The sequence below is a fragment of the Erithacus rubecula genome (assembly GCF_903797595.1).
Source record: "Erithacus rubecula genome assembly, chromosome: 8".
In the NCBI taxonomy this organism is placed as follows: domain Eukaryota; kingdom Metazoa; phylum Chordata; class Aves; order Passeriformes; family Muscicapidae; genus Erithacus; species Erithacus rubecula.
This window is the reverse complement of record NC_136659.1, coordinates 29,616,954-29,639,978: the sequence shown is the minus strand read 5'-3', so window position 1 is coordinate 29,639,978 and position 23,025 is coordinate 29,616,954. Positions and strand designations below refer to the sequence as shown.

Genomic DNA, 23,025 nt, shown 5'->3' with positions numbered 1-23,025 from the left:
AAGTCAATCCCAGCAATTAGTATTCATATGGAGGAAGTATAATAAAAAGCTGAAAACAGAGCAGAAGGCCCAGCAAGTTTGTTGGTGTGTGTTTGGAAGAGAACAGTGGGAAATGTTCTGTGCTGTTGACACAGTGCCCAACAAAACTAACAGGATAACATTACTGAGGCAGGCTGAAATCAAAAGCTGCCCTGTTCTTCTGAGCCTGACTGTCCCCCAGTTTGCACTGCTAAATGTAATCTTCTAAAGTTAGACACCTGGATCATTAATCAAACATTTTCCTCGCTCAGTGTCATATCTGCTTAATCATCAGTGCATAATTAGAATGGTGGTGGTTTAATGACTCTGCAGCAATGTCTTGGATTCATAAAAAATACAACAGAGATCCAACATAGGCAGTGGCAATGCAAGTTCCTTCATTCTTCCCTATCAGAGGGTTTCAGTCATGGAAGAGTCACCTTTTAATGGGAGTTATTAGTCTGATTTCAGTCTGCATTCACTCTCCTGTTTGCCTTTGCTCAAGCAGCCACAGAAATGGCAGGGTTTTCTTAGTAATGTTGATAATTGCCCATGGAAAATTGAACTGCTGTGATAAACTCCTTGTTCAGAGGCACAGGGCAAGTAATGATTCTTTGCCACCCCTGATTGGGCTGTGCTTGAATCAGCACCTCAGGGATTTTCTTTTTTTTCCCTCATTGCTCAGCCTGTGAAGCAATCTTCCACTGGGCACAGATCACTGGCTCTTCTGCATCCTAGAGACTGCCACTCTCCTGCAAAGTACACATCTTTTATCCTTCTCTGTGTTGCTTATTGTGCAGAAGCCAGATATCCCTAATGAGGATCTGCTGTGCTCACTAAGTAGTTGTATCATCAGAAAAGCAGGCTGCAGTTTTTTAAAGAAACCCAGTGTTGATATATATAAGATAACAAAATCCCCTAGCCTTTAAAAGTACCATTAATAATAGTCATGTACCTGGAAGGGAGAAAGGCTAGTGTTTTGTCATTCTAGGATGCCCACTTCTCTTCCACAGGGGAAGTATCTATCCCAAGTTCCTGAATTAAAGTACTTTTTTCCATATAATCAGGTTTTATTTAGTAGAAGAAATTCTTACACTTAATTTGTCCTGGAATTGAATCCTTTTCTGTAATCAATCAGTAAAACAGTCTGGACTTTATATAATTAATCTATCAGCAAAGAAATATTATGGGTAACAAATACAATGCCAAAGGTAGCTTGCAAAGCACAAAGAATATTTATTAACATTTCTGGATGTTATTATTTAAGGATGTTTTCTAATACACATTTTCCTCTGACTGTATCCGTGTAGTGCCTCCTGTTTCAGCTAATAAACAGTTAATATCCTTAGCCAGCAGCTTATAAATGTTCACAGCTGGAGGCTGGGCAAGTCTCCTGTTAAGAGGAGCCAGAAAAAGCCCTAGACATTAATCACTGTGTGGCATCCTGGTGTTTGAGATGCTGCCTCCATGCATGATTACAATATGTTCTCTATCATCTATCTGGGCTGCCTATCACCACGATCCTCAGTGACAAACCCACCAGATTGTCAGCATTTATCAATACTTTATTACACATTACACTTCCAAAACCCAAATGTGGCATTATGCCACATCTAGCTAAGGAATTTCAGTGTTTAGCAAGCATTTTATTTACTGCTTTTGCCATCAGCTGTTCCACAAGGTCAGTAAGAGCAGGTTACCAGCTCACTCACAGCCCAGCCACAAGCAGGGCAGGAGAGCCTGGAGGAGCACACAGATTCTTTAGCTCAGGGAAAGTTGTCCATTATTCTAGCTGAGCTCCTCAAGTCTGTTTTACAGCCCTTAAGCACAAAACAAAATGGAAAAAACAAATACAGAGAGGATAGAAATTGTGTGTAGGGACTGTGTGTTCTGGTATGAAACTTGCCAAATCTGTTGAATTTTGTGAAAGAAACCTGCAGAAGTTTTCCCTTCATTTTTCCCTCTTAAAAAAGCTGCAATAATTATGAAAGTGTTTAGAGTTTTATTAGCCCTCAGTTTCTCTGCTCTTGTGGTTCATGTATTCAGATACCATGAATGGACCCTAACAAACCTCAGGATCCTCTGTCAGAAATGAGTCCTCTGGGATTCCTCCAATCTTTTGAGTGGATGGTGGGATATATTTTGAATGAATCTGTTGATTTGTTTTCAGAACCAGGCAATACAAGTGCAATTGTTTTCAGTTTGTGAGCTCTAGAATAGGGTCATGTATTTACTCCAGCTTTCCCCCAGCTGGACACTTCAGACTCTTCCAAACCCAGTAATTTCTGACTTGCCTGACTTGACTCCTGTGCCTTTCCACAACTCCTTTCAAGCTCAAAGGGAAATTGCATTGTGGTCCACAGCAAACAATCATTGCTGAGTTTCAAACCTGTTTCCAGAGCTTGTCAGGAGCATACCCTGGAGCCTGTTGTGTTTTGTGGAGCATCTTTTACACGAGGGTGGAGAGGGAAGGATTGCTGCCTGCTGTTGGTGTCAGAAGGGAGGCAGAGCAGGAGCAGCCTTGGCTCAGGGCTCGTGGTCAGGCTGTGGCTGCCCAGCTGTGCAAGCCCTGTGGAGGCCTGGCAGCCAAAAGCAGAGAATGAGAGCTTCAGTCTGAGCAGAGCTTTGGCAGGGACTGTTTGTGGTGTTTTACAGAGCATTGTTCATAAACAGCCCTGCTCGTTCTCTTCCTTTTGGGACTTTTTTTTGTTTTGTTTTGTGCTCTCCATCACCACACACCCCTTGCCCTTTTGACAGGAAATTCAGAGCAGCATCATAATGCAATTACAATTCCTGTGTTGATTAACGTAGATTTAATTGCAAGAGTAGTTTACATGCTTATATTTTAAGAACCTTGCATAAGAGATTAATGAAAGGGTGAACAATAGTAAATACATTAAATAACATTATATAACTACATAAATAACAATAGTTGTTGCAACACTGGACATTTTAATGACCCACACATTGTAAATAGGTGGTTATGGATATTGTAACGTTCTCTCTACTCTCCTCTAAGTGTAAAACAACCCTCTCAGCACAGCTTTTCAGTAGAGGGGTTTTTATGAGGAAGGGTTTATTGTTGCAGTGCACCATTGTGCATTGAATGGGAAAGCCTGACAGATGGAAGGGTTTGCAGTTACTGTGGTTTGGTGGTGGCCATTGGTTTTTATCCAAGTGAAGGAAGTTTCACCATAAATATGTGAAACTGTTACGTTACGGCAACTCTGTGTGGGATTTCTCTAAATAACATTTCTGGTAAAATTGTTCCTTGATATAGTTAAGGGTTAATTATGGAAATGTTCCTGGGAAATGTGAGGGGAAAAACTTCTGTGATTGACTGGTTAGCTGTTATTGTCTGTCAGGGAGGCCATGGTGGTTCATGTCTGGTTTTGTGTCCTGCAGTTCCAGGTGGGTTTGGGGAATTTGGTTCCTGTTTTTGAGAGCCATCCATCTATAGCACAGAAGTCAGCTGAGATCATGTGTTAAGGCACATTTGTCTTTTAAACTGGACAGGACACCTGAGGGTTAACAGTTCCAAGAGCTGGCATTGCAGCATTTTCGGGTCTAGATTAAATGCTCAGGTGACACACGAAGCACCTCATTAAGAAGCGTAACCTTGGAAACCCAGATTTTTCATCATTCCAATTACAGCACATTTTTCTAATTACAACCTGTCTTTCTCAGAGGTTCCCTGTTTTCAGTGCTACAAGCCTTGCTCTTCTGCTGGGCTGCGCTCTCTGCTGCTCTCTCATGTTCCACCTTCTCCTGTTGGTCACAGCAGTGGCAGGGCAGGAGAATCCCATTGTTCCCCTGATTGCTGGTGCCTCCCAAGGGAACTGTGACATGCCAGATGCCTTCTCCTCCTTCTCCTAAATTACAGCTCCTGTAATTCCATCCCTCCTGACTCCTTTTATGCCATTTGGCTAATGCCTGTCTGATAAGTTGAGCTGGATACCTGTGAATGCTGATAACTCCCATCCACTGAGGTCCTGCTAGACCATTAAGTTAAATTTGTGATACAGATGTAGGTGTGCAATAGAGAGATGTGTAATTTCCTTTTGGTTGCCACCAACCTCTAAAGGAACATTCCTGAAGGACTTAAAATATTTAATTATAGATGAATAGCAATAAAAAAAATAAAATAAAGCCTTAATGTGTGTTAAGGGAGTACTTAACAAAAACTGGAGAAGGGGAATAACAGGAGTGTGGAAGATGGAAGTTTCTGGGAAAAATAGAAGCCCAAGAAACTGAATCACCAGAAAGGGTAAAACTAAAGGAAAAAAACAAACCAGACAAATAAGTAAAGTCCACAACAATGAACATTTGTTTAAATCAGTTTTAACTGTGATATATTATTTCACTTAAAACTGTCCTACTGAAACTATGGGAAAGGAATATTGTAGAGTATGCTTGTTACAAAAATAGTTTTACAAGTCTGACCTAGACTGTATTACACATAACTTCATCAGTTTGCTCTATACTGTGTTTTTGAAAGATTATGAATAAGGTACTGATTTAAATGTCATAGTAGTTGAAATCCACAAAACTAATAAACCAAACATTTTATAGTATGTGAAAGATGAAAAGAGTTGCCAGTACATCAGAACTAGGGAGAAATAGAAAGAGTTGATCTTAGCCCTTGCTGAGTTGCAGAGCCTAAACAAGCCTAAAATTTCCCTTCAACACAATTGTAACAGGTATTTCTGTGTTCTGAAAACACACATAACAGGCAAAATGAAAGAAACATTGACATTGGAAGTCAAACTTGAGAATATATTGTTCACTGGAATTCTGTGTTCCATTTTAAGCACCCATATAGAAAGGTGGAAAAAAAGCCAATTCTTCATTCCATGCAAAACTATATTTTAGCAATTCTCAAAAGGTGGATGAGAGAAGGGAGCTGGGAAGCTGAAGGACAAAAGCCTGTTCAAATTCTTTTTGCCTGGATTTGGCTTTTACTGTTGCAATCTATGATGGCAGTGAGACCATTGGGGTCATCACATCATGCATCACTGTTCAGGAGAAGAACTAAAACTCTTACCAGGTGAGATATTCAAACAAACCTGGAAATACAATGTTTTATATGGCTAGACTGGATTTTACAGTCAGTGGGAGTTTTGGTCGAGTGAGGAATGAAAGATCAGATATAGGATCATTTATGTATGAAAAAGTGAAATTATGTCAAATGCAGCAATATAGGAAAAATGGATGGCAGATGTGTGAATTAAGCAGGGAAGACAGTGCACAAGTGTTTAAAAACCCCACATTTATTTTGTCTCAGAATTATGCAATTGTGTGGACTGTAACTACTTTAAGGATTACAGCTATTTCTCCACTCCAAGTGCTTTCTGGTTGCATAGAGCTGATGGTTTTCATAGGGATTTCAGCTCTTGATGGGGCTGGGTTTTGGGATATAAGGAAATTCCCTTCCCTTTTTCCTTGTGCTCTGCCTTGCCTCTGTTGGGTTTGGAATGGGATTAGGGTGTGCCTGGGGTGCTCAGTGTTGCACTGCCCCAGTCCCTGACTGCCTGATACTGAGCAGTGATGCAGAGGGAATCCAGCCCTGCTTCTGCATCCCTGGACCTGCCTCATTAGGCAGCTCTGTTTCTCCCAATTTCAGAGTTTATTTGTCCAAAATTCAATTTCTTAGAGATCAAGCACAGCAAACCCATAGGGTTATATTCACATGGGGCAGCATTTAGGTCTGTTTTCCTAAATGAGGGCTAAAGAGCTCCTGACAAAGCAAGAAGCTTGAGAAATTGTGGATATGCAGACCCATGGAACAACCATCCCCTGGATTTTGGATAACAAGACACCTGGGGGTTTTTAATTCCCAGTGTATTTCCAATGTGGTATTTCCCCAGCTCTTCCTTTTAAACTCAAAATTGTGTTCTCCTGAGAAGAGAACAAACCCTTGGGTTTGCTTCTTTTTAATGAATAAATGTATCTAATCCCTGTAGGGACTGATAGAGCCCATAGATGATCTCCCAGTAGTTTGTGTGGTACACATCTCATCTCCTGCAGCAGGGACTGAAACTTTCTTTTAATCCCTTTACCAGCTGATCTGATCTCCTCAGCCATGGAGTCAGGCAGCTGTTGGATGATGAAATTCCTTAGGCATGGTTTTAGGGGGAAAAAATAGAATTCTTTCTTTTGTTTTAGTGGCACACACCATGAGTTTAATTGCCAGGAGGGATGAGTCAGGTGATTGTTCTAATTTCCTGTTCTTAATGTATAAGGGCTTCTTCTGTGCATATAAGCAGACAGTTCCTGAATTAATTGCCAAAATTGTGCTTGTCTTTACCAAAAACAACCCTTCAATACCAGAATTTTAAGGAAATTGTAGTCACTCTAGGTCACTTAAATCTCTTTGCAGTTCTACTAGAATTAAACCCCTATTTCATTAAAGGCTTGATTGTAAATCCAACTTGAATAAATAGGCTAATTATGTTTTTATGATAATTAAAAGAAATCAGCATTGCTATCAGCTTTGGCAATAAGCACATCATTTCTGCTGGTTTAATTTTTAGTTTCTTGTTTCTGAGGTGAAACATTAAAAAGCATGAAACAGCTTTCTACTCCTTTTACCAAGAATTATGCAAACAAAAAGAAAACTATTTTGCCCAAACCCATTACCATACAGTTTTTTGGCATTGAATGTATACCATGTGTCTGGAGGAAAATAAAATGTGGCAGGTGAGTGGAAGCTGAATAACAAGGTCAGTGGGATTCAAAGGCTTTAATTCTCCAATCCACAATGCTCTGTACTTGGATATGCAAGAAGCTGCTGCTGGTGTTGCCTGGAGCTGCCAATAGCTTGGAGCTGCTCAGGTGTTTGCAGGAAGAGCCTCATTGCCTTTGTGGTGCCATAATCAGGGACTGCAGATTCCTCCTGAGTGTGGGAAATGGTAAGAGCTGCACTCCTTGGGAGCAAATTTGGAAAGTTGCCTGGGTTATATAGTGCTGGATGCTGAGGTAGTGGGGCAATAATTAATAAACTGCTAGAAAGAAGACAAATTTCATATCTGAAAATATTTTCAGTGAAGTGCCAGGAAAAAGGAATGTTACTCATAGATTAACATAGTCTCTGATGAAAGATGATTAACTCATGAAAGCAAATTTGGACACAGTAGAAATCTGTTCTGGAGCTTTGTAGATACAGAAGGATGATTTAAGGTGTGTTGTCTTTTTTTTTTTTTTTTCCTTCTTTCTCAAGACTGCAGATTTATCTTCTGACTTTTGATTCTGTTGTGCTGCTGAATCAAACAGTTTATTTTAAAAATATTTTTTGCTTTAATTCTTTTTGATAACTTAATTCTAACTCTATTACCTAGGAACCTGAGTTTAATCTGTATATCAAAATATAGCATTTTTTTTCAGTTAACTGGACTTTTTTTCCCCAGGTACTGCAATTTAGCTACTCTGAATGTAATAGTTTGTGACTTCCTGCTTGTGTACCTTTAAACCCTTGTTGAATTCATTGGTTTAGTGTGGGATTAGGCTAAGCAGAACAAGATGCTTAAGAAATAAAAATAGTGGATAGATCTTGTTCTACATATCTATTTTTTATTTGTTTTCCTTTTATGGCTTTGTGATTCTGTTATTTTTTTTGCTGTCCTACATTTTTCTATTCTTATCTGCATTTTTCATTTCTTCCTTTTCCTTTCATTGTCCAAATAGATGTATTGAGATTAATTTAAAATTATTTCCTTCCATGCCCTTTAAAGCACATTCTTATCTTTCTAATGCATTAGATTCATTAAATTATTTCTGACATCAACATTACTCCTTGATGAAATTACAATCTTGAATTCAATTGGGTGTCATGTTGTCTTGAGTGAATGTAAAGCATTATTAGTTTTATAATGCTATCTTGTGTTTCACTTTTTTCTCTGCTAAGAATTTTCCTTATTTTAAGAATGAATTTTGCTTTGGTTCAAGTTGTTTAGCAAAATGTTTGCTTATGTGGTGTTAAAAGAAAAGCAGTATAGACATAGTGCACACCTATTCTTTTTCTTGCATATTATCTTTAAGGCTAACCCAGTGATGAATCTCCCTTTTAATCATTCCAACCAAAGTGTCTTCCTTCATCCTCTGGGAATGAATGGATTATAGTTGTTATCCTTGAACTTAGTGCTTGTAATGTTGGAAAAAAACTCATCAGCCTGTTAATTGGTATTTAGTGCTGAAGCCAGATTCTTCTGTTACCATTGTTCTGATACCAACTAATTAGACTAAGAATTATTTAGTGAGTCCTTCTTTTGTGAAAAGTTACATTGGTTTTCCAAACCAAATCTGTCTTATGAATGGGAAGTTCTTAAATGAGCTGTAGGAAAATTTGGGAAAGGTGCTCTTATTACTTTCCTATTGCAAACTCACTTTTACTGTTACTTCATTGCAGGTAACCTTCAAAGCATCAAGATACTCTGTTTCACCAGACTTAAGATTTGTTCTTATGGCATATGATGTTAAACAGGTAAGCCAGCCTTTCCTAAAGAGCCTATAAATCAAAACTCCAAAAACCTCATTGTTTTTATGTTTAATTTGCAATTCCATATGATATGGCTTGTGCACTTGATTTCTCTTTCCAAAACCTTCTGATTCAATGATGGGGAGATTTGTATTTAGATTTAGATGTGTGGAAGGTGTTGCTTGGTTCTCAGGAAGGTAAATTGCCATGGCTCCTCTGAAATGCCATGCTGGTTTTGGAATTAGAGTTTTCTAAACTTTAAACTGCTCTGTTACTACCTGTTTGTGTGAAAATCCTATCTGATATTCCTTCTGTTTTAAACAGCTGCACTGGTCATTTATGGACTATACAAAAAAAAAAAAAGGTCCAGGCTGATTCATGTCATGGAATTTTTATTGTTGGCTTCAGAAGTGTGAAGTGTGGTAGTCTGGAAACTTGTATAATACAGTGCATTTTTGTATAATGCAGTGCATTCTTTGTTTCTTATAGTACTGAGAGATTTTGGAAGCTACCACATTGTCAAAAAGAGTTTTGATCAATAATACCATGTAGAGTTTTCTAAAATAAATCTTGTAACACAGAAAGGAAAGAAATAGCTTTATGAATTTCCTCTGTGTATATTGGTGCTTGTATAAAAAGTGCTACTAAAATATGAACTGCTCTTCATGAAAGGATAGTTCTGGGCTGATGGACTCAGTGGTTATTTGAACAAGTTTAGGTTGTTTTGTTTGTTCTAATGGTGTTGATATAAAGTGATTTGTTAACTTGGTATTACATCCAAATAGGGTTTTCATCTACCAGTTCTGCTGGATTCCAGATCAAACTTTCCTCACAATATGCATATATCAATAGGAAAGAGCTGCTGTTGTTCAGTTCACTGGTTTGGGTTTGTTTTTTTTTTTTTCTTTTTTCTGAAGGGTTCCAGTTTTATTCCTATCTGAAAAATAAATACTTGCTCCTTGCTACTTCCATTCTTGATTGCTTCTTATTTTGTGAAGGAGTTTAATAATCCCTCATACTGACTTAAACTCTTTATTTGTTCTATTGAAATTTTGATTTTGAATGGTTTTTTCCCCCTTTGAGATTTTCTTGGTACTAACATATATAGCTGATATAGATCAATAAGGAAAATGTGACAGTATCCATCACACTTTATTACATCTAAATGTGTTAAATCCTTTCCCAGTGAAGTTACATAGAGGGGATAGGTTTGCAGCATTTGTGTTTTCCATCTAGAGCTTTTCTTTGCTCAACAGTGTTGACAAATTAGGATGAGAAATGAGCAGGGGTTGGCAAAGTTTGTTAGTCCTGGGTGCTTTGGATGGGGCTTGTGCTGCTTAGACTGCTCCAGCTGATCCTATGATGGTTGTGTCCTCTGAAGTGGTGGTGGTGGTCCTAAAACTCACAACAGCTGCATGTTGTCACTCAGCTGGAAATAATTCCTTAACTCCTCAATGTGTTGCTTGAGGTGGAAGGAAGAAGCACCAAAAATCATGTAAGACAATTTATTCAGACATTGCAAAAATATTCTTGTGAATAACTGGGAAAGGTCTTCTTTTTTCACCAAGTTTTCTGACTCTTGGGATATTTTTTAGACTGGTAAGGCACTTTTGTTTCCTCCAAATCTGTTGGAGAAAAGGTATGCAAGGCCTTGGGAAGCCTGTACGTTTCTTCTTAACTAATGTTTCTGAATTACATCAAGGGTTAAGTTAATGTTCATAATTCCTGTGGTTTAGAATTTTTTTTTCCTCAGTCAGAGCCATGCTACTGCATGTGGCTGAGAGGAATTCTGCCTGTCTACCTTTCTTTTCCCCCCACCTGCTAACTATAAATTATGAAATTTATTGACTATGGAATTGCATTCAATACTAAGCAGCATAACTTAATTGGAGAGTTTCCAGCTGGTTTCAGTAGAACCAGGCCAGATTCTTTCTTCATACCTCTTTTGAATGTAACTTTTTATGAAACTGAGGATTTGCTTATTGTCAAAGTTACAGCACATGGTTGAGCCTAATAATACGCAGTTCAAGGGACCACAAGTAACTTATTATAAGTATTTAGTTGATCTCTCCATCTGGTTTAAATTGCCCCAGATCTCTGGACCTTACTAGCTATGTTGGCCTCTTATTTTTCCTTCTTTGTTAAGATTTAGGTGTATAATTGTCCTGCAATGTATTTGATGGGATTTCTGCTTTTGAAGACTGTCAAGACTTTGGGTTTTTAAAATTATAATTGTTGTTTACATCAATCTGTGTTCTTTGTAACATATAGTAATTCAGCTGGAACAGATTTATTAATCAACATTTTTATAAATAAGCTAGTGTGTTTCAGCTGAGCAGACTGGAAGGAAATAGAGACAAATACTTCTTCAAGACATTTTGTCGTGAAATTGTAATTAGAAACAAGGTTATTTTGATGTTTGGATTAAAAAATAAATGTTGAGTTAAATTAAATAGTTGAATATTTATTTTACTGTTGTCAGCATTTTCTTTAATCTATTTTATGCTTGGAATAGCAAACTTTAATTAAATTTGCAGTTGTTTCAGCACAATTAAGAATATCCTCTCTGCATAACGAAACATAAATCTGCATGAAAATAAGCCATCTTTGAATACAAAAGTAATAATTGAATGGATCATTTAAATTATGCTTAATACAAGGATGAAAACCATTTCATGTGGCACAGCAGCTGGTTTGGCACAGCTCTATGAAAATACTATGGAAGAAAATCCTTTTGCTGAGGAGCTGGAGGTGCTGGGCAGTGATTCTGGATCAGGCTGTTGCCAGCAGGTGACAGGACAGGAGCCCTGGGGCTGTGTGCTGTGTCCTGCTGGAACTCAAGGCTGTGGTGATGGGAGAGTCCTGTCTGTGTGTGTGCTGCAGCACTCCATCATTTCCACACCTCTGGATTGCTTTTCATCAGTTGTCCAAGTTTCTGGCTTTGCCAAAGTCCCCCTGGCTCAGCTGCAGTGAACATGTGAGCTGCATTTCTGCCTGCAGCTCACCATAATCTGGTTGGTGTCACTGAAAAAGTCTCGTGCAAGGAAGCAGATCAGAAATAGAAATGAATTTGGGAAATGAGCTCAGACATCCTGGCTGGATGTCAGGAATTCCTGATTCTTCTGGGACAGTGGGAGCACAGCACCAGGGAAACTATTGTGCCTATTGTATGCAGGGAGGGGACAGTTTTGCAGGGCTGTATCTTTTTTGATTTTCCTTTGAAGATTGTCAAGGTGTGAGCAGAGAATGTGACTCTGGGTGACAGCATATCTAAGCCATTTGAGATTTCAAGAGGAAAGAATATTTCACTACTGCTTTCAATAAGGACTGTGTTAAAATGGTATTTTAAACTTTTCTCACTCTCCTGGTGGTATAATTCACAACTTCCAAAATCTGATTTATAGTTTTGATAGGAAAATGGGAATCAGACACTCTTCTTGCATTAATGGTAAAAAATGGGACAGTGAATTTGCAGGAGTGAGAATGAAGGCCCTTAAGAAATTCTTTTACCATTAGGAAACTTTGTTGTTAACTTGGTATCACAGCCCTCAGCAGGATGTTGCCACTTGTCCCTGGACTCCACATGAAATGAAAATAAGCTTTTTTCTAGATATTAGTGAGTTTTTGCTCAGATGCCATGGGCATGTTCTCCATTGCTCTTGCCAGAGCATAATGTGCCACAGAAGAGCAAGTGAAGGAGCAGATGAGATAATTTCCTTTCTTTCCTCACATGATGAAAGCATTGTGATTTTTTTTCTTCCCTACAAACAAACTGTTATTTCCTTTTCCCAGCTCTCAAAGCCCTTTTGAATGCCAAGCTTCAGGATTTTTTCCTACTTTATTCTCTTTTCTATTAATAAGGCATCATCTGTTTTCAGCAGAAGATAATTATGTGTGAATTTTTTTAGCTCTTGGTTCAGAAATGTGCTTAAAAACAGATTGAAGTTCAGCTCTAGTTCAGAAGCATATGCATTTATATATTCACTAAAAAAGGAAATCTTCCTGAATTGGGACTCAAATCTTGATCTTTTTTAGCTAGAGAGTTTTAATAAAATAATATGTTTAGCTAAAAAGAAATATATTTTAACACTTCCTGTGGTAAGATCAGGATGAAGAATAACCCAATCCTCTTCAGAAATGAAGGAGAAAAATAATTTTAGATCCAAATGTCACTCATCAAGTGGAAATAGTTCAAAAGTGTATTTGAATATTTTCAGTTTAATGTGTTAAAGACAAAATTCCAATGTAGCATTAGAAGGAAAAAACCCCCAAGTTACTTTCTGCTCTGTGCTGATGCCTGACATCACTTTGCTGCTGTAATATCTATTTTTAGATGATAATTACAGGGAATACTGACCATGGTCTACAGCAAATGAAGGACAAACAAATGACATTCTCATCAAGCTTTCAGAGATTCTCTGATACTGACTTGGTCAAATGCACTGAAAGGATCTTCAGGAATTTGTCTGCAAATTAGGAGAGTCCATGAGGGGAAAAACTCACTGAAGTCTTAAATTATGATTATGTGTTCTGCATTACATTATCTTTCTTCCAAGCAGCTGGGAACTAAATGCTCAGTTGTCAGTAAACCTCTAGGTCAGTGAAATTGATTTGTGGACTTTTATTCTGAAAAAGTTAAAAGGCAAAGAAATACCTTGCACTTTGTCTTATATTTAATCACAACACTGGTTTTAACATGTGCAGATGTTTTCAAGGTAGTTTATCCAGTGCCTGTGGAAGTCTGGCTATGAGAAGCATTATCTGAAGTACCAGCCAAGGCTTGGAAACAAACTTAATGAAGATGAAATGAAATCTGTCACCTAGCACAGGGAAACAGCATTTTCTCAACAAGATTATTTCATACAAAGGAATAACAAAAGAGTTTTTAAACCAGCAGCAATCTGGCCAACAATATTTTATGTAGCACTCTCTATGAAGTAAAGATCTGATGTAAAATTCATGCTATCACCTTTTTCCTCCAGAAATGCATGCTTCTTTAGATAAACTTGTTTTTCATGTGTATTTCTGCAGGTCCTCAGGGTAACCTTTCATCTCTCATTTGCTCATTTTGAGATGAGTCCAGAAGCAGATCATGCATGTGCACAGTCCTGGAGTTACAAGATTTAAATAAAAGCCTGATCCTGACATGACTTTCCCATTCGTCTTTATCTCTTGTCAAGAGCACGAAACACCAATTTTTATCAGCTTTAGGACAGCAAAAAAAAAAAAAAAAAAAAAAAAAAAAAAGGATTTTTAAGACAGATCCACCCCCAAAATATGAGCTTATTTCTTGCATAGTTTTGTCACATATTCTCGTCCTCTCTTAGGTGTGACAAGACTGGGTGCTTAAAAGGTCAGATATTGAGCAATTCATGAAAGTAGGCTGCTCAAATTTTTGTCTTTTCAAGGCTGTTGTTTTATGTTGAGTTGAAGTTTTAGATGGACAGTGTCTGGTAATATAATAACTGGGCCTGTAGGCTATCTTGGCATAGTGCTTTTTTTTTCATGCATTTGACTTTACTTTCTAGAGCTTCACAGATAAGCAAGGCATTTAAAAGATATAAAAAGCCAAGATCTTCACCTGAGAAATGATGTGCTTTGTAGTAAAATCTGGCAAAATGAATTTTATGACACCACCTACTGTCATGAATTATCCCTCAGGAGTGAATATTCATGGGAATCCACCAGGATTTTGTCTAAATTATGTGGCAAAGGTGATAGCCACCAATCCCCACAAATGGAAGGTGGGAAAGAGAGTCTGTTTTATGGTGAGAATCATGGATGTTGATGTTTGTTTTGAAAGACTTCCCTTTTCCTTCCTGTTGATTTGTAGTCCTTTAAGTCCTTTCCTTGCATTCAGTCCATCAGACAGGTCACTGCCTCACCACTTATTAGAGGTAGCAGAGTTCTATGTGGAGGATCTGCATCTCTCTGCAATACTGTGTAAAAATTGGTGTATTTGTGATGGGAGGCTGGGGATGCTCTCTGCCAGGTGTTACTGTGATTGTCTGCAGGACAGGGCTGGAACTGCCACAACTTCTTCCTCTAAAAAAAAAAAAAAAATTGAACTAAACAGATGGGAACCTATTTGTAAGTTTCCACTGTTTCTTCAAATCTAATAAGATAACAATCACTTGTCACATACCAGTCCTTATACATCCACTTTCTGTTTTTCATAAGGGATGAGTGAATTGATTAATGCAAGTTCAGCCTAGTGTAGCAGTTAAAACAAAAAGATCACTTTTCCTAATAAACCACATGAGACAAGGTGCTGATGCTTTCCAAGTCACTTACTGAGTTTTTCTGTTCCACTTATCCTTACAGGATTGGTGCTCAACCTCAAGTTTTAGAAGTGAGCTAAATAAATAATTCTAATTGAGGTAGAAGATGGCTTTTTTTCCCTTGTTCAGAGTTGCCAAAGTTGAAAAATCAGAATTCATGTTTCAGGCTCTAGTTCAAAGCCGGTATTGAAAAAGAAGATTGTGCTTTGCTGTTGTTCAGTAAAAATGAAGGCATTTAGCTTTTCAAACAAAATGTTTTATTGACAGAAAAAGGATTTCTTTTCAATAGTATTGTCGTTCCTATCAAGTATGAATACTGTTATTTCAGGAGGACCTGGGTGATGTCCAGCTGAGTTTCTGGGATCCAGTAGCTTAGAAACTCAGTCTCAACATAACTGATTTTCATGTGGTTGTATTCTTGCATCCCATAATAAACCATGGGGACTGGAGTCCCACTGTGCTAATGCTATAGAAACAGGCAGTAGTTGCACTATTTAAGTCAGCAGTTCCCCTAATCTATGGACAATTTCTTCCATAAAGCACAAGTTCCACCTTCTGCTGTGAAACTGGCAGTGATCAGATCCTGCCTGTCCCTCTCCTGTGCAGGGATGATGAGCTGAAATGACCCAGAAATGTCCATTGTGGGTGAAGGGTTTGTCTGTCACATCCCATAGACAGAAAAACCCAGTGTTTCCAAGGTTTGGGGATTTTCTCTGTGTATTTAATCCCACGTATCTCTTCTATGTGCTGGGAATAGTGTATAAGTGGGAGCCAGTTCTACAGTGATTTTGTAATGTTTGGGGGATTTTAGAAGATGGAGTAGTAATATTTTTATCAAAATAGGTGATAATAAGTCTTCCTCAACAGTGCTGAATGGAAATAGCCAAGAGGCTGTTTTTATAATCCAAAGACAAGCAAGGACAGCCTGAATAAATAACAGGGCAAGGAGTGTTGGGAGTACTAATTGGGGACTGTGTCAGTAGCTGTTAAAGGCTGGAAAAGCTGAACAGAGCTTTAATTTGGATTGAGATCTGCCAGAGTTCACCACAAACTAGACTCAGCTGGTGCACCCACCTGTTTTTAACAAGTCTATGTTCTGTGCTCTTAAGAAATAATAATTCCCTTCCTCTCTACCAAAAGAATATGGGCTAAAAGTGTATTTTCTACATCTTTCAGTTTTGACAGGTTTTACCCTGAGCATGAATCGTTGCTGCTTCAACTGCTACTTGTATTGATTTCTCAAATACAAGGCCTGGCTCACATCAAATACTGTGAATAAATGATTTCTGAGGAGCAAAATCCCTTCATGGGCCTGACTGTCCCGTTATGTTAAAGCATTTTACTGAAAATGCCATGTACGTCTTATCTGATGTAGATATCCTCATGTTCTATTTCTATTCTTATTTCAGATCTAACTTAAAGATACACTCTTTTCATATGGACTGCAAATAAACAAGATGGAATTACCTAAAGAATAGTCCTCTAAGCACATGCCTGCAGTCCAGTTCATGTGTTCAATTCACTTAGAAAATCCATTTTAAACCATGGGCTTTTTTTGCTTTTATTTCATTTTTCATAATAGCCTCTCTCTAAAATTCAATAATAATGTATCTTATTGAGAAATGTGATATGCATTACAGCTTTCTCATTAAACTTTTAAATAAGATACCATTAGTATTGATGAATGTAATCCCAAATGGTCACTTAATCTTAAAATTGTCATTGATCACATATTCAGAATTTTAGTCTTGCAGCCAAAATAGTATATATTGTCAGTGGTCATGAATTTTATACCAATAGCAATTAACATCTTTTTTTGGCTGCAGTGTTATGAATTAGATTTACAAAGTAGGGGTGGCTTAGTGAGTTTCTGGTTGTTGGAGTTTTTTTCTCTTAACAACGTTTGCTAAAGAATCTTTTCAGAGATATTGATATATGAAATAGAATGCTTAAGCACAGTCTAGAAACTCAAACTTGCAATCTTTTAAATATTTTGGTTTTGACTTTCAATAGAAATTAAGAAGCAGTATCATTCCATAATATTCACTGATGAGGTAGCATGTGGTTAAAGTCATCTTAACAGTAGAGTTTGTTTTCACTAATATTTTTAGGAAAACTGAACAAAATATCCTTGCAAAGGAGCCATGGTGTTTTTCACATGGTAAATGTCATAGAATTCATATCCTGGAACAGTTTCCAAGAAGGAAAACAAATGTCAAACACCTATCCAAATGTTCAGTTTCATGAGGTTTCTAGTAATATGTAAATATTCCTTAAACCCTTTTCGATAATTTTATTTTATACTTTTGTTTTATTAAGTTTAGATTTGTAGTCTCCAGGCATTTCCATATCTTTGTGTATATTTCAAAAAATCTCATCCTTTGCTGCTCCAGGTGCATGAACAGAGAGAGTTGTTGCTCTATTGATCATGTTTGATTAGAAGACATTCTGACATATTTATCTGCTGCAAAAATGAGGAAAATCAGAAAAAGGGAAAGCCTAAGCTTTGACCAAAGGTTCACAATCACTTTTTGTTATGATTAAGTATCAAACTGGCTAGCCAAATCTGGAATTATTCTAAAATGTGAGAGGGGAAAAAAATAAATATGCTTTTCAATTATTCTGCATAATTCTGTCTCTATCAGCAGTGCACATTGAATAATAATTAATTTTTGCTTAAAATAGGTTGGGGAAAAAAAAGGTAACTTGGAAAAAAATCATAGTGTTGTTATGACCTGCAGATTTTTTATATCCAAATAGCAGGTTCCTGGTCACAAGAATATAACACACAAACTGGAGGTGTAACAATACTTAGCAAATGTTTTTAGTCTTTAACAAGAGAAACTTTTTATTGTGCATTTACTGAAACATTTTGAGCAGGGGTGAAGTGTTAGTCTTTTTTGTTTGCTTGTTTTTTCACAAGCAGAAAAAACCCAAGTGTGTTGATATCTTAAAATCCTGGCAAAATTTTGTCTCTTCAAAAAGAAGTTCAAGTATCAGTGCCTGCAACAATGGCAAATGGTCCAAAACATGAGCAAACTTGTTTAAAAGCTGTCTCCTGGAGAATGTCTGCTCTTCCCAAATGTCTCAATCCTTCCAAAAGGCTCAAGAACCAAGAGGTGCTGTGGCTGCTCCAGAGCTTCTTGTCACACTTCAGAGAGCCAGTGCAAGCACATCAGAATTTAATTTTCTTCTACAATCTTTCACTTTCACTGCACATGGAACATCATTAACTTTATACTCAAGTAGCCATGGTTCTCTAGTGGGCTCCTCAAGTGCTTATCTGTTCTAAATTTGATGAAAATGCAATTAAAATTGGGGGAACTTTTTCCATTGTCTTTAAAATGGACTTTTGGATTAGCTCTTGTCTACCTATCACACCAATGTAATAAATTCATCTCTGTAGTCTGACAGCATCAGCCATGTGGACAATGAATGAGGCACAGGATTTTCAGCAGGATCTTGAAGAAGATTTATCAATGTTTCCAGCAGCTCATTTGTGCTGTGAGTTGATCTTTAGATCTGTAGTTTGTTTATAACTTTCTGAAGATCAAGTCAACTTGTTTCTCATGGTGTTCCCTCTCTTTAGGGACAGATGTGGTGGAGACTTCTGGCAGCTTGCTACTATCATTGTTATTTTCTGTAGTGTTTTGAGTGCAATTCACTTGGCCTTGATGCACTGTCAGCTCACAGTGGTTCTAATTGCCATCTTCACTGTCATTATCTTAAAGATATTTTAGAACTGTTTTCTTCCAGTGGAAAACTTCCTGAATGTGACCTTCATCTGCTTTTTGTGGATGCTGAGACAGGAGTTGATTCATGTTCTTGTCACAGTCAGCTTCATCTGCTGGGTTTCTTTTCTGTTCCTTCCTTTGCTATTTTATCTGACCTGTGTGTGTGATGTGTTTAACATGTCTAGGAGGCTGCACAGGGGGTGTGAGCCAGTTTATTCTCTGCTTCTCTTCCCTCCTGGGGAGCTGTGTTTGGGGTGGTACCACTCCTGCTTGCATCAGCTCTTCTCTCACTGGGATTTATGTTCCAGGAGTAGAAAGTGAACCTGGTCTTTGACTCCTTCTGTGATCTTCACCCCCTGTTCTGGCTGGGCTCTCAGAGCAGAGGAAACCTGGAACTCAGTGCAAAGCTCATCTGAATCTCAGCCTTTCCTGGGATAATCCCTTGTCTCTGGCTGGGTCTGAAACAAACAAAATCTGCTCAACAGCTTGAACTCCCATTTATGTTCTGATGGAGGATGTATGAATTTGTATAGTTTATTCCTGCAAAAGTCACTTTTTTCTAAACTTATCTTGGAGGAGAGGTAAGAGGAAGAGTCTACACCTATGACTAGTTTAGCCTGGGAGAGGTTTGCCTGTGGAAAAGCTGTTTTTTCATGCTCTGTCAATTAGTGGGATAAGCTGTGGAGCCCCTTGGTGGTTTATCTGTTCATATATTGAGATAGTTTGCAGCTGCAGTGGACTTCTGTCTCCAGTCCTTACTGGTACCATGTAGACCTTGTGTTGTAAAGGTGCATGGAGCTACTCCAGAATATTCTGAGTTGGAAGGGACCCCTGAGGATCACAGAGTCCAAATCTAGTTTCCTTTAACATTTTGAATTTCATCCCTTAGGAAGATACAGAAAATTCAGCTGGCAGAAGTAACTTTGTGTCTCTCCAGCACATGATGCTGGTGCTACTTTATTTTTGTCTCTGATGTCTTCTTGAGTCAGCAACACTAAGAGCAGTGGAAGTTTTAGTGCAGCAGCATAATGAAGATCTGAAAGGGCAGGGTGTTAAATGTGCTTTTAGCTCATCAAAATGTCCTTGAGGTTCAGGGCAGATCATTGGTATTAATGTAACCTTTTATCTGAGGCTTCCTTCAGAGAGTGGACTGCATAAATAGTTTAATTTACTGTACAGGTCTCAACCCTTTGCTGCAGGGTTTATATTTGTCATGTCTGTAGATGTTGGTGAAAGGTGAAAAGTCTTTTTTTGAAAAATGTTGTGTTTTCTTAACCTGGAATTCTACCACAGATGCTCATGTTGCCATAATGGTTGAAGAACTTTCCTGAAATAATATAAATAAACTGTAATTAGAATTTAAATTAGCAAATTAAAGTGGTATTTGTTTTAATAAGGAGTGTATGGCTATTTCCTAGTTAATTTTTCTGTAATCAAATCTTGTAACTTTAAATTTTAAAAAATGCATTTGTATGAAGTTATAGACCTTAGATAACTCTTATTTTTGAGGCAATGGGTTTTTTTAATGTGCCTCAGGTTTTCCTAGTTTCCAGTATAATACATATGTATAAAATTTCATTAAAATATTTAATACAATAAAAGGCTCAGTTGAAGGATTAAAAAAACACTTGGCTATTTTGCAGTATATTATTAGGCTTAATTCTTCATTTTGCTAAAAGATTAGGAGCATTTGGAGTGGGTAGTTGATAAGACTTCCACATAGGAAGCTTAAAAACAATTGAGCTAATATATACACACATAAAATAAAAATTCAGCAATTAAATTTGAAGTTTGGTTTCCAACACCTTGAGACATGTAAAGATCAGTCCTCCCCAAAAGAGCAGATATAAAGTTGAGAAAGGAAACTTGTATATTGATATTGTTTCTCATGAGTGGAATTTCACCCTGAGTCTCAGCTGTGGTATTCATTACAGCAGCCATCTGCTTTGGCAGTGCTGTAATTTCTTTTTTCAGTATCTCAGATGGAATTAAATTCATCATACAGTGAACACTGCTAGGAAAGTAAAAATCTAAATATGAGCTTGTTATTAAAGTTATGGTAGCTCATTGCAATTTATGTCCTATTTGTATAGCATTCCAAAAATAGAAGAACATCATTAACTGTTTTGAATATTCAGAGAAAGGTTGTCTATTTGGGTGATTTTTGCTTATATTAGTGTTCCAGTAATTCTTGCAACCTTGCAGTGAAATGGGATTTTAGAACTTGAAAATGTGACAAGCAAATGAATGGGGAAAAACACAGACTCAGCAGAGGTCACAGTGAGGAGCAGATTGCTCTTCTCTCCCACTCTGTTTCCTATTACTGATATCCAGTGATATGTCATTCTGAACTCTTCCTTTTACTCTGCCTCTTAATAGTCTGAAGCTTGCAGGTTTTTACATTTATCCTAGTAGAGTGGTTATGTTCTGCCAAGATGCATTCCTAAATTCTTGCTTTGTTTTCTGTGTATACTTCCATGTGAACATTAAAAATATCAAGTTAACTGAGAAATCTCACCCCTGCTTCTCTTTTTTCCTCTTCTACTTCTCTAGCTTTTCTCTTCTTGCCTCTGTTTTCTCTACTTCATTTAGCATTTGTGAGACTTCAAGTTGCCTAATCCTAAGTCCTCCCAGATATAATTATGCACTCACTCATTTAATTTTCTTTCTTGTTTCCTCTCCATCCCTAAGAGAGAAGGTTCCCTTTTCAAATATGTTTCTAGGTCTCAAAAAATCCTCACTTAATCCATATTCTGCCTACTTTATTATTTTGCCTTTTGCCAGTTAGTAATATCTTTCTTTATTGCATGTTTTATATTTGATAGTTTTATAGATAAATCACTTATGACCATCTTATGTGTGTTCCAGCCAAATTAAAATGAGAATTCAGAACACACAATCTCTCTGCAGTTCCTTTTGTTTTGGCCACAGAGTGAGACTGGAGCATGCTTAGGAAATATTAAACATGAGAAGATACCTGATGGCAGAACTCCTGTGCTAATTCTGCTGGTTGTATCTAAAGCTCAGAGGTGTTAAATGACCCAAAGTGGATATATTGTCTGATGGAGTGTAGTTCTGTGAGCTGGGCAGATGGTCTCACTCCTGCCAAGTGCTGCTCTATGTCATGAGCTGGAAGGGAATCCCACTTCATTACAATTCCCATAAAGTTCTTGCCACTGGGATGGGCTATCAAAAAAGTCTGAGGCTACAAAAAGTCCCCTTTTATAGAAATGAGCTGAAATAACATTCAGAGTAAAAATGAATAAAGTAAATGAAAAATTCTGGCAGCTGAATTTATGTCTGACAAAGTACTCCAAATGGATAGTGGATAGCATATCTATCAATCCATACATTTACTTAAATAATGGAAATGAAAGTCAGTTCCTGAGCTATATGTCACTCAGAAATGTTTGAGACTTTTTAACCTTGAGGTGTTATATATGGTAGCATATTAAATTAGCATAAAACATTATGATCATTGAGAGTGATATATGGTCATGTGTTCTTTTACAATGCATCAAGAATAATGAGTGGTAATTGGTTCAGGACATTGATTAAAGAGCTGTGGAGATGTAGTTTACTACACAAATGGCCTATCAAATTTCATCTCTGTTGTACTTGCCACTTTATTGCTCTAACCTAAAAATACTTCATGAAAGTGTATGTATATATATAATTAATTATAAAAAACTTTTGATAGTTGTTTGGTCAAACTGTGGAAAAAAGATCCATGTTCATAGGGGTATACTGCCAACATCTCCGAAAGAATTTTGTTTTGGAGGATTTTACAGGAAGTAGATCTTTAGATGTTGTGTCTTTAATTATGTGGGATCCTGGGTGGTCACAGAAAACCTTTATTTTAGCCTCATTTTGGTGGCAATGTCTCACACCAAATAGGTGAGTTCATGAATTCTGTTCAGTCTGGTGTGAACAGGCTGAGCCACCATCCCTGGAGGCATTGAAAGGTTGAGTAGATGTGTCACCTCACTTGGGACATGGTTTAGTGGCAGTGCTGGGTTAATGGTTGGGCTCAGTGATTTTATTGCAACCTGAACGATTCTGTGGTTCTGTGAAACCTCGTGGAAATGACACACTAATCCCTCACATAAAATAGCTTGGAAATAATGATTTTGTTACTGTGAGGGTGATATATAGAATGTGAGGAAGATATATAGAATACACTGTAAATTAATAGATTCTCAGGGATTTATGTTTCTGACATGTTTCATTTATTTACCTGATAATTTTTTTTCTGTTTTATCCATAAAAACATAAATTCTAATATTCCAGAGGAAAAACAAGTGGGAAACTAGAAGTTTCAACTAGAAGTTTTTATTTTGTAAGTGTCATGTTAAAAAATTGCATCCTTAACTCAATCTTTTATTTTTGGGGGGATAAAAAGTTTTGCCAGCTTGCTTTCTGCATGCATAAGAGCAACACACTTGTCTTGAATAATCTTTGCCTTGCATTTTTTATTTGAGCAGCATATTAAATGTCAACACTATGTGGGTTTGCTATA

General features: G+C 37.4%; 1 protein-coding gene across 6 annotated transcripts in view; it reads left to right on the top strand.

Moving 5' to 3' along the window:
- The window catches only part of DPP10 (dipeptidyl peptidase like 10), a 445,885-nt gene that overhangs the window by 325,888 nt on the left and 96,972 nt on the right, over positions 1 to 23,025 (top strand). For all 6 annotated transcript variants that reach the window (XM_079310523.1, XM_079310525.1, XM_079310524.1 and 3 more), the window contains one exon: positions 8,423 to 8,497. In XM_079310523.1, coding sequence (XP_079166649.1) covers positions 8,423 to 8,497 — 75 coding nt within the window. The remainder of the gene's footprint in view (positions 1 to 8,422; positions 8,498 to 23,025) is intronic.